The sequence below is a fragment of the Toxorhynchites rutilus genome, chromosome 2 (genome assembly GCF_029784135.1).
Source record: "Toxorhynchites rutilus septentrionalis strain SRP chromosome 2, ASM2978413v1, whole genome shotgun sequence".
NCBI classification, from domain to species: domain Eukaryota; kingdom Metazoa; phylum Arthropoda; class Insecta; order Diptera; family Culicidae; genus Toxorhynchites; species Toxorhynchites rutilus.
In genome coordinates, this window is record NC_073745.1 from 282,079,190 (window position 1) to 282,094,419 (window position 15,230).

The 15,230-nt window shown below is 38.3% G+C and overlaps 1 protein-coding gene across 2 annotated transcripts; it reads left to right on the forward strand.

Moving 5' to 3' along the window:
* The first annotated feature begins 602 nt into the window (after positions 1–602).
* LOC129769436 (scale keratin-like) lies at positions 603–9,098 on the forward strand. 2 transcript variants are annotated; one of them, XM_055771715.1, is made up of 3 exons: positions 603–737; positions 8,303–8,543; positions 8,613–9,098. In XM_055771715.1, exons 1-3 carry the CDS (start codon positions 720–722, stop codon positions 8,660–8,662), a joined length of 309 nt encoding a protein of 102 aa, XP_055627690.1. In that variant the 5' UTR covers positions 603–719; the 3' UTR covers positions 8,663–9,098. The 2 variants fall into 2 exon arrangements, with proteins under 2 accessions (XP_055627690.1, XP_055627691.1); XM_055771716.1 differs by having other exon boundaries at positions 8,303–8,540.
* The last annotated feature ends 6,132 nt before the right edge of the window (positions 9,099–15,230 follow it).

Consider the following 15,230-nt stretch of genomic DNA (forward strand, 5'->3'; position numbering starts at 1 on the left):
GTTGTTTTATCGTTTTTCTTCCAAGCCCGCTTCTTCGTCGTGCGTCTTAATGGATTGTTTTCGTATTTCGGAACAAGAAATCGATTTTCCAATGCCTGCGCGAAGCTCACACATCGTGTTGTGTGTGTCTCGCGCTGCAATGAAGAAAAAAACGCATCTTCACCGCATCAACTGCGGGTAATTGGCCCGGGAAGCGCTTACGCGTGCCCATTTCCACCCATTCGGACCGGTCAGGCCAAGAACAATGCCCATCTCCTCCCCCATCATCATACAAACACCACAACCGAATGACCTTGAAAAGCGCGCTATCACAAACAAAACCAACAGTCGCGCGCAGCGCTGTATCGGTGGAAAAGCGTCAGCATATCTTCTTCTTCTTCTTCGTGGTGCTTCATTGAGGGGGTCGGCTAAAAAGGGACAGCGGGACAGTGCCCAGGGCTGTACCACTTGTAATCAAACCATCATGCGTCTCCACCGCCTCCACCACCCACCGATTCCAATGCGAAGATGCATACGCTGCTTAGAACTATTCGCTAGCCACTAGCCGCTTTTGACGTAGGTAGTAGTAGTAGTAATGAATAGTAACAACAGCCGCTAGTTTCAGCTATATAAACGCCCGGAAAACTTCTTATCGGCAGTCAGTTCTTGAAGAACGCTGAAACAACTCAATCGCTTGCTGTGATAGTGTGATAAACCCCTCCCAAAACCAAACAACGAAGATGGCATCGTTCAAAGTTGTGAGTGTATTTCGATAGAGAGGATTAATAGTGTTAAGTAGTGGTTATTAGTTTGGGGAATATTCCTGACGGACAAAGTGATTTATAAGAGAAAGTTCGTCGCTTGCAAACTGCAGCGGCGTTTAAAGCTTTTGTGTGACAAAAGGATACCCGGATAATTTCGTGATAAAATCCGAAAGACAGGAACGGTTTGATTTTCTTGTTCGAATTCAGAATCGCATGGATAATTAAAAACAATATTGAATCTTTGAACGGAAGCATTTTCAGTTAGAAAAAGATGTTTTGAACCAATTTAAACGAACCAAAAAAACGTTCGAAGAACTGGTCATATAATTTGTACAAAAAGTGTATGTTTCAATATACGAAGTACTTTTCTTTCAATTTTGATGGGCCTGGACTAATGTTAATAATGAACACTGGCAGAAAACTGACACAGAACAAAATTTTTATTTAGGGTCTGAAGTGGAAACTGGAATTGGGATAACTCATTCAGAATTGTCGTAAACTATCTTTCATCAGATGGTTATATCGATTATTTCTGGTTGTAGCAGATCTCTTTTATGTTATAAGTAGAAACTTTTGGATATTGGGTTCAATTCCCAATCAGTCAAGGATCTTCCCGGGTTGGAAATTTTGTTGATATGCCTTGGAAAAAAAACTTTGGGCCTGAAGTTGAGACTATGACTATGTCAATGTCAATATGGATAGGAACATTGTTTGTTTTTTCGCAGTTTATGCCTATTTTTAATGTTCTATTGATAGATATTTATGCCTGCAACAAAGCCAGTTTGCTTCGTTTTTTTATAATACTGGTTTCTTGATATGTTTTGAAATAAATGTTTGTAGGGGTATGAGGTGAGCCATCTTCATCATCATCATAAATGAGAATCATTATGATTTTCATGGCAATATAAATGAAATTCGCTAATTGTATTGCGAAAAATCATGTACGCAGATCGTTATGCCAAGTTAAATTGAAAAAAAAAGATCTCTTAACTATATTTCACCAACAGTGTTTGTTCAATTCACTTAATATTTTAAGAGCATATCTATAATCCGTAAAAGAATTTAAATAATATGATTCACTTCATAAATTCTACGGTCTGCAAACAAAAACCGCGCAAAACATAACTTCTCCGAGTTCAAACGCTCATCACTTTTGATTTGTTCCATAGATCGTCCTGCAATATAATATAATTCCATTTTAATACGATGGCGATTTTTATAGATATTTACTCACTTTTTATATGAAAAATAACACTCGGAAATATGTTATCCGTTTTGTTTTGTTTCGAATCCTACTTAAACGATGAATTTGCTTGGCATCGGATGCGTCGTGATCATCCATAATCAGCCATTTCATGAAAGAAAGATCTACCGAAAAAATTGCTCGGATTTGCTGGTCTAAAAATTCGGGGTTTTTGTCCAACATATCCATTTTTAAAAATTTGTTTGAATTGTTGAGCCGATTCACAAACTCTTACCAGCAAGTGAAAGTGAACTCTCCTCTGGAATATAATGTACAACAATCCAAATCTCTTGGGCAAAACCCTCAACAGTTTTAATTTTTCGTTGTTTCTGATATATCGATACCAGACAAACTCTAATGGTAATAATTTATGGAAGGCTGAGACACAAAATATAAAAAAAAAATTTTTTTTGTTTTTTAGATGCTTAGTTTTTTTCATTATTTGCTATTTTCGACGAATATGCCTTCAAATGCATTTCATTCGTTGTAAATAGTTAGAAAATCGGTCGGGCCGTTCAATAGATACAAATTTTGAAAAGTATACTCATCGAAATCCGCATGAAAATGGGAAAATTATATATATGGCATGACTTTGAGATGGCAATTGATACTAGTTTCTGAAATTCAATAACAATATCAATAAATAATGTGCTTTTCATAAATCATATATATAAAAAAAGGTTATGTACGTATGACTCATCATTATAAGAGATGATCGGATTTGAATTGTCTATATATCGTTGAATTTGGCTTCAACCAAAATAGAATGATAGAATATTTTGGAGAATATTCAAGATAGAAAGGAAAATTCGATAAAATGGGCTAGGCATATGTACTACAGTGAAAAGTGAGATCGAATAAAAATGATCGTGCATTTTTCTACAAAGATAAGTTTGTCCAATTGGAGTTAATTACTTCAATTGGAATTAATTTTGACGACATTGAGATTAATGTTTCGTTGTTGTGAAAATCATGATGGATTTTACTCTACTTTAATACCTTGGAGCACATTTAAGATGAATAGGAAAAATCGAAACAATCGACTACACATATGCATGTTTTGTAGCTAAAATCATCAATATGATCAATTTTACAGATTTGAACGATAACATACAAACTCTCTTATAAAAAATAACGAATATATTTTAAGAGAGATTAAATGTTTTTACCAACCAAAATATTCTCTAGAAATAATGTATATGGCAGAACAACGCTCAGCCGGGTCAGCTAGTAAGTTATAAATAAGATGTCGTACTAGGGAAATACATGCGACGGATAGATACAACTTTCGATATACCGTTCTGTATCATATTTCGGACGCTTAATGCATATGGTGCAGAAAAAGATCTATACTTTATGCACAGGTGTTATTTGGCTGATATTTTTAATAAATTAGTTCAATATGCTTTGAAGCTTTCTACTTTGATACCTATTTGATTGAAAACATCGAATAAAATGCTTTTCTAAAAATAAGCGAATAAGAATCAAACTTCGGACACTAAATCAAATTTCGGACAGATTGAATTCAAATTTCGGACACTTTATTTTGTTATTTTTTGGACGAAAATTGCAATAACACTTGATTATGTTTTATAGTCAACTGCGAAACACTTACCAAGCAATCACAGTAAACTGTTAACGATGATGAGAACTGATGAAACACGGGAGAGATTTAAATATTTATGAACGGGTAAATTCTACGTGCTCACGCTAAGGAAACGTCAAACACAAACGATAATGCGTAGTGTTGTCAGATTTTTACCGATTATGTTATAATTCAAATGTAGTTCTCATATGAAATGCTAGTGAAACCAAGGGATTACTCTAAAGATGCAATTGTGATATTAATTTTATAGTTATATCATCAGTGCAATCAGCTTTTCAAGATATTAGAACACAGTGTCCGAAATATGATGTTTTACGAAATATGATTCGGAACGGTAATTTTAAGCGAAAATGAAATATTTCAACGTTCAAGTGAATGTTTATTGTCTATTATGAGTACGGTGAAGTAAAAATCGTTATTTTTATTAGATTCTGGTTAAAAATTCACCAGGAATTGTTCAAAATGATATTGCAGCGAAATTTAAAAAGATAGGAGTTGGGTGTCAAAGAACAAAATGTAGAGCAGTTAGAGAGCTTTAATTTGGTTGATAGAAACATTCAAGTTTATTGTGTATTTTTTGGATGAAATTAATAATAACACCTTAAAAGACACTATCTTTTAAGTTTTTTACTTCTAAAATGTTACTTAAATCCACTATTTTGGAGGTTTCACAACTGTGAATTGTATTAAATTTTCTAATCTTTCAAATGAAAGTAGCAGAATGGTCCTCGTAGCTCAACTTTTGAGTTAGAGCCAGTTTAAGGCAAACAGAGCCCGAAACAGAGAAAAATTCAATAACTCTGTCATTGTTAAAATTCGAACATGTGAGTAGAAGGTATTTTTTTCAACAAATCTAATCTATCTTCTATTACCTCCTGAAAGAATTCGGAAATTTATGTGAGAAAAGTTTTTCATGACTTTAAGGGGATGAATCCAAAATTAAATTCTTCTTTTATATTCAAGAAACGAAAAGTATATGTAAAAAAAACAATTAATTTTTTTCGGATCGATGATATACAGTGAAAAGAAATCGGGGACTGTATATAATCGAGACCGCCCTGTAATACCAACACTATTGCTAATTCTATTGCACCAACCTACCAGCTTAGATCGGGAAGTCGGGAAGGTTGACATGCATACACCAATGAATAGATGAAGTTTAAAAAATTAAAATAGATAAAGTTTAAAAAACAATCACAAATTCTCGATTTGGCTGAAACGAACTTTGTTTTTTTTTAATTTGAGTTAGTTGACTAGCTGTATAAAAGGTCAGAAATGAAAATCATCAGTAAGTTTCGTTCCGTTTCATATTTGCAGGAAAATTTCACGAAATGTTCAAATTTCGTTACCTTCAAACCACTGGACTGACTTATCATTCCATCTCACCTCAAATCATCTCATAAAAGATATTTGAGTGAACTTCCTGAAAAAAAATACTCAACTGCGCTCCAGAAGTCTTTTATTTTGTCTTTATTTAAGAGACTTTCAGCCGTAGGCTGGTTCGTCTCTGTAAACTCCAAATGTCAACTTTTAGGAGAAACCTTAGAAAACATTATTGTTTTGTGGTTTTTGGGAGTCTCTCCGGAACCCTAACTGTCTATTGCCTTTTTGGAAAGCTGAGATTTCAACTTAATATATAAAAAATTCCTAAAGGTAAATGATCTTGGTTTGTCCAATTTGGGGTGTTTTTACGCAACTAGTTAATGCAAATCGATTTTTCTTCATGAAAATCACATATAATCGATACGAGTTTGGGTTTGTTGAAAAGCCCCAAGTATCTAGTTGCTAATACTACCATAAGGCGTTGAAATTATTCAAATTTTTATGTTTTTTAACGATTTTCCTCAAAGAGTTTGGTTTGTGCTGCTTTAGAAATCACCATTTTTGAATGAAAACATTCGAATTCTCAAGTAGATGCTGCATTTATAATTGCTCGAGTTTACTGTCATCATATTGATCCATTCATAATTTAGGCTTTCTTCAGAATATCGCATTTTCTTGGGCATTTTAAAAGTGTTCACCTCAAGACACTCAACATAGAGAAACTTTATCTTTGCTATACGCGAAGGACACAATAAACAAACTGTAGCGCTCCAAGCGGTTGCCATAGAAATCATGTGGACAAAACAACATTATTGAATTGGACCACTCATGATCAGAATTGAGTTAATTAAAATACGTTAATTTAATGGTTTAGCTATGTAAATCTGATACAAATGGTGTGCAAGAATGATGTTTACAATATTTGTAAGTGTTATAATCCAGAAATGGGCTGAATACGTGCCAAATAATCATCTGTTGGTTGATTAAAATTTAGCTCAAGTGAGGGGCGCATTGATACCAATAGAAGGTGGATCTTATAATCCTTTAGAACAAGTGAATCCGTAAAAATATACTATATAACTAATCATGGAGAAGAAAATATTATTTATATGTTTTGAAACATTCGAATACCTAATTTGACTCAGGTGCGCTGAACTAGAGCATTCAAAACAGTGGACAAACCATGGTCACATTTTCGACTGGACAAACCAACATCATTTACCTTATATGTTTTCGTTTTTGAAACATTTTTCCACATTTTTGTTGAATTCGAAAATTCAATTTCAAATTTTTTTTTTCATTTTCTCTATTGTTTAATTACATTATTTACATTATTTTCATTATTCGAAGTAATTCGGCAGTTACTGTTTGGTATGACCTTCTCTAATCACTTCCAAATAACGATTTAACATAAATTCCTAGATTTTGTAGTGTTTTGCAGTTTTGCCACGTCAACTTTTTCCTTGCCTTTCAATTTTTTTCACTTGGTATTTGATGAATCGTTCAAAACGCATGCAATTTGTCTGAAACTGGAACTGAAACACTGGAACCTTCAGTTTTTCTTTCATTTGGTAGCAAGACAGCCAATTTTTGGTTGATTAATGTCTTATTTGGTCCTTCAATCGCAAGGATTCTTTGTAACGTCCCTTTGTTGGAGGCTTGAGACCATATTTTCTACCTTTTTCAAGCAGATTACGAATGATTTGGCTGTTCTTCCGGGTTTTGAAATAATTCTCGATTACGCGATTTTTCACGCGGTTTTCTTGAAATTACGCGATTTGGCAATGTCATATCGTCGCCTCGTTGGAAGAGACATACAGAGAGTGTGGTTATGATGAGCGCGCGCCGATAACGGGGTAATTTTTTTTTACACGATTTGCTCATAATTAGGCGCTTTTTTTTGCGCGCATGTATTGATCACGTAAAACAGAATTCAGTGTCCTTAGAGGCGAATGAACTTCAAAGTTTAAAGCCTCTTAAAAACAAAGAAAGAAAGAAAGAAGAATTCAGTGTAATAACAAGAGCGACGCAGGTCTGTCAGCTATTTCACAAAATCCAATTTGCAAATGTAATATTTTTTCAAAGAAGACTAGTTCCTTCAATTTGATATATTGATCGGTGAATCGGTCTAGTACTTCAAAAGTTATGTATTTTTGAAAATAGTCATTTTTGGAAAAAAGGGGAAAAAAATTATTTTTCGTACCCCCCTAAAATCGAAATGGTTACTCTAATGAAAAAATAGAAAAATACGGGTCCAATGTTTTGCGGTAAAGAACAGAATTACCACTTTTCACGAAAATCTGAGAACCATTATATCGGTTTGGCATGGAATGGCTGCATATAAATAAAAATGGATCGCCGAATGTGTTGGTATGAGCAAAACTTGAGGAAGGAATTGTCCCATTTAGGGCTGTCTTTATTCTATTATATTTTCTGTATCAAACATTTATTCCACGTAGCGGAGAAACATGTTATTTGCAAGTGGTTGAAAAATCTTGAACGAGATTTGTGTCTGGAAATAATCATATAAAATGTTATAATGACGTGTTTTGGTAGAAGTACTAGGAATTTTATAGTAAAAGGTAATTTTAAAGGGTCGATTAGAATATCAAAAATGAACAGTTCTGTGATTGGACCAATGAACGTGCGCATAGTAAGAAAACGTGAATGTTTAAAGGTATTGATAACAAAGAATAAATTTTGGATGGGACGAAGTTTGTCGTCGTTAAATAAAAGTGAAAAATACAGCATTTTGAAGCTTGGAGATTCTAGATTTTAGATTTATTTTGAAAATGCTTTTATTGCGAGGAAGACATCGATGGAATATGCGTACCTGTGAAGAATCATGATGCATCAAAATAGAAAAATGAATGTGCGTTCTACAAATTGACTCTCAACAATTTAGAGTCAGTCTACCTGGTACTGCTGTGTACAAATATAATTATAATTCAAATTGATAGTATTGAACAGTACAGAAAGTATTATCAATTCAGCAGAAAGTTACCCGCATAATAATTGAATGCACTTGCCCTTGATCAAATAGCACAATAATTTGCGTGACTTTCACCCTCCTTCCCATCAAAGGCTGTTTGCGGTTTGTAATTTGCTATGCTAATTTGGGGTTTCGCCCAATCATTCAATCATCATCGGTCGAATCGCGAATAGGGAGGTATCTATGGCGGGCATCTATTTCCTAGTTCGATAGCCTGCTGCAAGCTGTGATTTCCGATGATACGTTTCATCAAAACAATATCATCGACATAACTCTCATTTTCAGCGAAGTTACGCCAGTCATGGCAGATGCAAGGATGATTTGAATAATTTTTTTAACATTCGTTAAAGTATTATTTGAATAATTGATGACCAGATAAAACATTACAATTCCAGACCATTCTATTCGTCGTCGTGGCGCTGCTTGCCCTCGTGAGCGCCATACCAGCACCACAACAGCCCGCGCGACAGCCGATCGCTCCAGGACCTGTCGGAGCTGCTCCAGCCGATGATCTCGAGGCAGCCTCGGAGGATAAGGACCTGAAAGGTGCCTCCTCGTACGGATACGGATTTTATGGCGGTTACCCTGGTTACTATGGCGGATACTACCCATACAGCTACTCCTACGGTTATGGTCGTGCGTTCCCTACGTGAAACATCGTGCAAATATCTTCAAGTTTGGTTTTCTATGTTCTCCCTCCAACAGGCTACCCATACTATCGTTACGGAGGACTGTACGGAGGATACTGGTACTAGGCGTTCCCTGATTCGACCCACCGCTTTTCATCCCCATGAGCGTGATCCATGTCCATACCAGCGCTACCCGTCCCCGGTTCTACTCGTGATTTCTTCCATCCCATACCTGACACTCAGTATCTTCGCTCTTCCCGTGCGCACTCGGAAGAAAGCATAAATTCTGATCCAACCTGATCGATCTGATAAATTAATCCAGATGGTCGTCGATTTACTTGTTCGATGGTACCTCCCACTACTAACTGGCATGAAGTTCTTTCCCGCTTCATTACAAACGGCTAAAAGAAGTTGTGCCTCGGGGGTGGTTTAGGTAATTCGTTTGTTGTATTCTCTGTTTATTATAAAAACAAAAAATGCTGCCGAGTTTAAGTGAAAACAAAAACACACAAAAAATCTATTGTATATATTCTATATTTTCTAATTAAATCTTTTACCAAAATGTAGAGTGCTATTGAAAAGAGTCAAGAAAGAACGTTCCCAATGTGCTTATAATTTGTCACGAACAATGCAAGTGGACGCAAACGATACCGCTTATGACGTGCAAATTACTCAATGTACCACCGTTCAACCGAATTATGATCCTTATCTCATACTTTTCACTTTATTCATTCATAATTGTTGGGAATTGAGCCTGTTTTCCTACCTAATAAATTCGAACTCATTTTACACTACATTACACCAATTGTAAGCAATTAAACCATTTTTAAATAAATAGGGTGTCGTGATCTCGTGCACCGCTGCTAACTAATTATTCGGCCGTTGTTGCGAATGAACGTTAGAATAACTGGATTCTAGGAACGAATGCCGGATTTTCACTTACTTTACGTAGTGTAGGCTTGTTGGCTGAATACGCATATGATGTAAAATTGTTTACGTGTGCACTTTGAAATGTCGAACGCAGTATGTGTCACGTTAGTGAAGCGTAAATAACAGTTATTTCATTGCATTGAAAATGTAGCACTCTTGTTCATCCCATCTGTTTATTTTATTAGGCTCATTTAGCAATTCAGCTGTAACAGAGCCGAATTAATTCATGTACATTTTTATCTTAAGATAACTGTTTTTTTTCCCAAAATATATTTTTTATTAAGGCACATGTGGCGTTAGCCTGACGGGGCCGGGAGTCCAATATTTTGACATATTTTGTCTTACAACTATGTTAGTAATATGTAACCGATTACTCGCGGTTGGCTCGAGGTTAGTATTACAAGTGTTCTCATAATTGGTATGTTGCAGTCTTCGATGCTCTATACGTGTGCCCGACACGGGCTACTTCCTATTGGGATGCAGCTGACCATTAATCAGCAACGCTCCCTAGTCTGTACCCCATATCTAGCGTGGTGCGTCTTTCTCGACTAGAGTTGTCATGAGCGGTACAACCTTTGGCTCTTGTTGAATGATCAGTGGACTGCACAACCTTTGGCCCGTGCATCTGTAAAGAGTGTGTGTATGTATTGCCGCGACTAAATAAAAGTTTATCGATCGCTAGGAGGGATATGAAACGGGGACACAACGAAGGAAACATCATTAAACGTTGACATCGGCGTTTCTGAGGAACAGGTATAGATGAAGCAGAAGATCAGGATCCCGGCTACCTAAGATATCCCGGACGGGGATATCCGATTGTCTGCCTTTTGCTCTCAGTGCTCTAGAGAGCTGAGAGCGAACAGCATGGAACCGGATACACGACCAGACAACATGCTCGATGTCGTGGTAGCCATCGCCACAATCACAAAGATTGTTTGCTGCGAGCCCAATGCGATAGAGATGCGCGTTTAGATTTCAGTGATTGGACATAAGCCGAGATATCACGCGAATGAAATCACGACCTACATTCAATCCCTTAAACCATGCACTCGTCGAGACCTTAGGGATAATCGTGTGTAACCAACGACCGAACTCATCTTCACTCCACATGCGCTGCCAACTAACGAGTGTGTCCTGACGAGGAATGTGAAAAAATTCATTATAGGCAATTTGCCTTTCAAAAAGTGTGCCTTCTAAAGCGCCCACCTTAGCTAGCGAGTCCGCTTTCTCATTCCCCGGAATCGAGCAATGAGAGGGAACCCATGCTAAGGTAATCTTGAATAATTTTTCGACCAAAACACTCAATAGATGTCTTATTCTTGTTAGGAAATAAGATGAGCGTTTATCAACTTTCATTGAGCGGATTGCCTCTATTGAGCTGAGACTGTCTGAAAAAATAAAATAATGGTCGATGGGCAGTGTTTCAATGATCCCTAGAGCATAGTATATCGCACCCATTTCTGCGACATACACGGAACAAGGATCTTTGAGTTTGAAAGAGGCACTGGAATTTTCATTGAAGATGCCGAAGCCAGTGGACCCGTTTATGTATGAACCGTCAGTAAAGAACATTTTATCAGATCCAACTTTCCCATATTTTTCCGAAAATATCGACGGAATAACATTGGAGCGTAGGTGATCTGGTATTCCATGGATTTTTTGTCGCATGGACAGATCAAAAATAACAGAGGAATTGCAAAAGTATGGGAAGCAAACTTGGTTGGAGATGCCTGGTGAAGGGTGCACGTCGTGGGTAAGGTACTCATGGTATAAAGACATAAAACTTGACTGAGGAGTCTGCTGGAGTAGATTTTCGAAGTTATCAATCACCAATGGATTCATGATCTTGCAACGGATGAGAAATCTGTAGGATAATTCTGTGAACCGAAGAGTAAGCGGGGGTACTCCTGCCAAAACTTCGAGACTCATCGTATGTGTCGAATGCAAACACCCCATGGCTATGCGCAAGCAACGATATTGTATTCTCTCCAGCTTGAGAATATGAATCCTGGCAGCTGATCGGAAGCAAAAACTGCCATATTCTAACACTGACAATATCGTTGTTTTGTACAACTGAATGAGGTCTCCTGGATGGGCACCCCACCATGTTCCGGTAATTGTTTGGAGAAAATTGATTCTTTGCTGGCATTTCTGTTTCAAATACGCAATGTGTCTCCCCCAGGTACACTTAGAATCAAAATATACACCCAGGTATTTGAAAAACATAGAGTGTTGGATCGTTTTGCCGGATAGGTGAAGCTGGAATTGGGAGGGTTCGTGCTTCCTAGAAAAAACGACCATTTCAGTTTTCTCCGTAGAGAATTCGATACCCAGCTTGAGGGCCCACGTGAACAGATTGTTCATGGTATCTTGCAACGACTTTTGCAGAGCGACGGGATTAGTACCCGTGATGGAAATAACTCCATCGTCTGCAAGTTGTCTCAGCGTGCAGTTTCTTGTTAGACAATCATCCATATCATTGACGTAAAAACTGTACAAGAGGGGGCTTAGGCAGGAGCCTTGCGGTAGGCCCATAAAACTGTAACGAGAAGATTTTGAGTTGCCATGAGAGAAATTCATGTGCTTTTCTGACAGTAAATTGTACAGGAAATTATTCAGAATTGGTGAAAGTCCACGATTATGAAGCTTCTCTGAGAGAATTTCCATGGAAACTGAATCAAATGCCCCTTTGATATCGAGAAAAACGGAAGCCATTTGTTCTTTGCGAGCAAATGCGATTTGGATTTCAGAAGATAGCAGCGCGAGACAATCATTCGTCCCTTTACCTCGGCGGAAGCCAAACTGCGTATTTGACAGCAAATTGTTCGTTTCGACCCACTTGTCTAAACGAAGTAGAATAATTTTCTCTAACAATTTGCGAATACAGGATAACATTGCAATCGGCCTATACGAGTTGTGATCGCAAGCCGGCTTGTTGGGTTTTCGTATGGCTATCACTCTCACTTGTCTCCAGTCATGCGGGACAATATTCAGCTCCAGAAACTTGTTGAACAAGTTCAGCAAACGCTGTTTTGCCAAGTCGGGAAGATTTTTCAACAAGTTGAATTTAATCTTGTCCGACCCCGGAGCTGAATTGTTACATGAGAGGAGGGCAATTGAGAATTCTACCATCGAAAAATTCTCATAATCGCATTGGAGCGGAATATCGCGTACGACGCTTTGTGCAGGAACAGAATCGGGACAAACCTTCCTTGCAAATTTGAAAATCCAACGGTCAGAGTATTCCTCGCTTTCATTGGTATGGTTCCAGACACGCATTCTCCTAGCCGTATTCCAAAGAGTACTCATAGCGGTCTCCCTTGACAAACCATTGACGAATTTCCGCCAATATCCACGCTTTTTTGCTTTAATCAGACCTTTTAGTTTGGCTTCTAGAGCTTGGTACTTTCGAAACCATTCCACTAATCCAATTTTCCTGAATTTTTTGAAAGCGGATGATTTTTCAAGGTAGACCTTTGAACATTCCTTGTCCCACCAAAGTGATGGAGGACGACGTCGGAAAGTGGTAGCCGGTACACGTTTCTTTTGAGCTTGAAGTGCGCTATCGTAAATCAAACTTGATATAAAATTATACTCTTCAAGGGGAGGAAGTTCATGCATCGAAATGATTGCTTCAGATATTAATTCTGCAAATTTTCTCCAGTCAATATTCTTCGTGAGGTCATACGCAATATCGACTGACTCACTAGATTTTGATTCATTGGCGATCGATAAAATTATTGGTAGGTGATCACTACCGTGGGGATCTTGGATTACAATCCATGTGCAATCCAGGGATAATGAAGAAGAGCAGAGAGATATGTCTAGCATGCTTGCCCGTGCAGGAGGGTTGGCTATCCTAGTTGCTTCCCCAGTATTTAAAACTGTCATGTTGAAGTTGTCGCACAGATCATAAATCAACGTGGCACGGTTGTCATCGTAGAGTGACCCCCATGCTGTTCCATGGGAGTTGAAGTCACCTAAGATTAACCGCGGCTCCGGCAATGCCTCAATAATATCAAAGAACTGATGGCGGCCTACCGTAGTCCTGGGAGGAATATATATCGAAGCAATGCAGAGTTCTTTGCCATTGATTTGTATCTGGCAAGCGACAACTTCAATGCCTGTAATCGATGGGATAGTGACTCTATAGAAGAAGTGCCGTTTTTTGATCCCCAATAGAACGCCACCAAACGAGTCGTTACGATCTAGGCGAATAATGTTGAAATCGTGAAAATTCAGCTCGTCGGCTGAACAAAGCCATGTTTCACAGAGAGAAAATACATCACAGTTAGAACTGTGAACTAAAAATTTAAATTGGTCTAGTTTAGGGATGATGCTTCTGCAATTCCACTGTATGACAGTGGTCAAATGCTTGACCTCTTGTGCTGAATTAGGCATCGAGGGAAATGAACGCTGCTAAAAAGCCACATTTTTCTTTCAAAAATGTTCTCACAACCGGAAGCAAACATAATACTATGCTTTTAAGAGGATCATTTATATTTAAAGCATTTAAAATGTTATCCACAAGGTCTGAAAGCGCAAGCAGGCCAGGTAGTGGCTGTTGCTTCGACCGCGAAAATGGAACAGACGTGTTCGTTGTTGTTCCGGGAAGTGCTGAGGACCCCTGGTTGGTAGCATGACCACGTAAACCGGGAGGTACTTGCTTCGGCCTATTCTCAGCACGTTCAGTTCGAGGCTTCATTCCAACTTGGGAAGTTTCGGTATTCTTTCTGGGGAGTGATGGAAAAGAAGTAATTTTTCTTTTCCTGATGGCACCCTGCGATGTACCGGAACATCCGGCATTGGGAGCGTCAGCAACAGGCTCGTCGTTCTGCAGAATGGAGTAGGGATTGTCCTGTGTCGTTGGCACGGAACTCTTAAGCATTTCTGCAAAAGTCCGCTTGGAACGTTCCTTTAAGGAACGCTTGAGTTTTTCCCCTCGTTGTTTGTACACCGGGCATTGAATAAGATCATGAGGAGTCCCGCCGCAATGAAGACACTTGTGCTCTTTCGCGCAAGGATTCTCATCATGGCTCTCTCCACAATCTGCGCAACGTTTTTTATTGCAACAATAGGCGGCCGTGTGACCGAGTTGCATACATTTGTTGCATTTCATTACCCGGGGTACAAACAATCGAACAGGTAAACGAAGTGCCCCTATTGCAACGTAATTTGGAAGGGCGGAACCCTCAAAAGTCACACGAAAAGAATTTGTCCGATTGAGAATTCTTTTGTCATTTTTATGTGACACAGATTTCAGTCGATCGCATGCAAGAATCTTCACAGTTTTTAGTGTGGAGTTCTTGAAGCGACCGACACCATCAATTATCTCTTTTCGGGTCAAACCCTTTTCGGTTATTACGCCGTCTATTTCGACGTTGCAACAGGGTACGTATACACGATACTCAATCGCAAAGAGGTCGCAGCGCGTTATTTTGTTCGCTTGGGTCCTGCTTGAGACGACAACTCGTAGTTTGTCTGGCCCCATCCGTGTAATTTCGGTAACGTCAGAAAAATGTTGAGTTAGTTCCTTCGAGATGCGAATGACATTGAGAGGTTTGGATTTTCGTCTAAAGTACACAATGAATGGGCCTTTGGAGCCTTCAGGGTATTCTTTAGGACGAAAATCCTGTTTCTCGTCGATTTCCTCATCTTCGGAACTATCAACTTCGTAAACAGAATTTTCTACCTCAATTTCTGCTTCATCCTCCTGCTCTTCAGGAGGAGGTTCGGTATCAGAAATATTCAATTGCGTCAACGG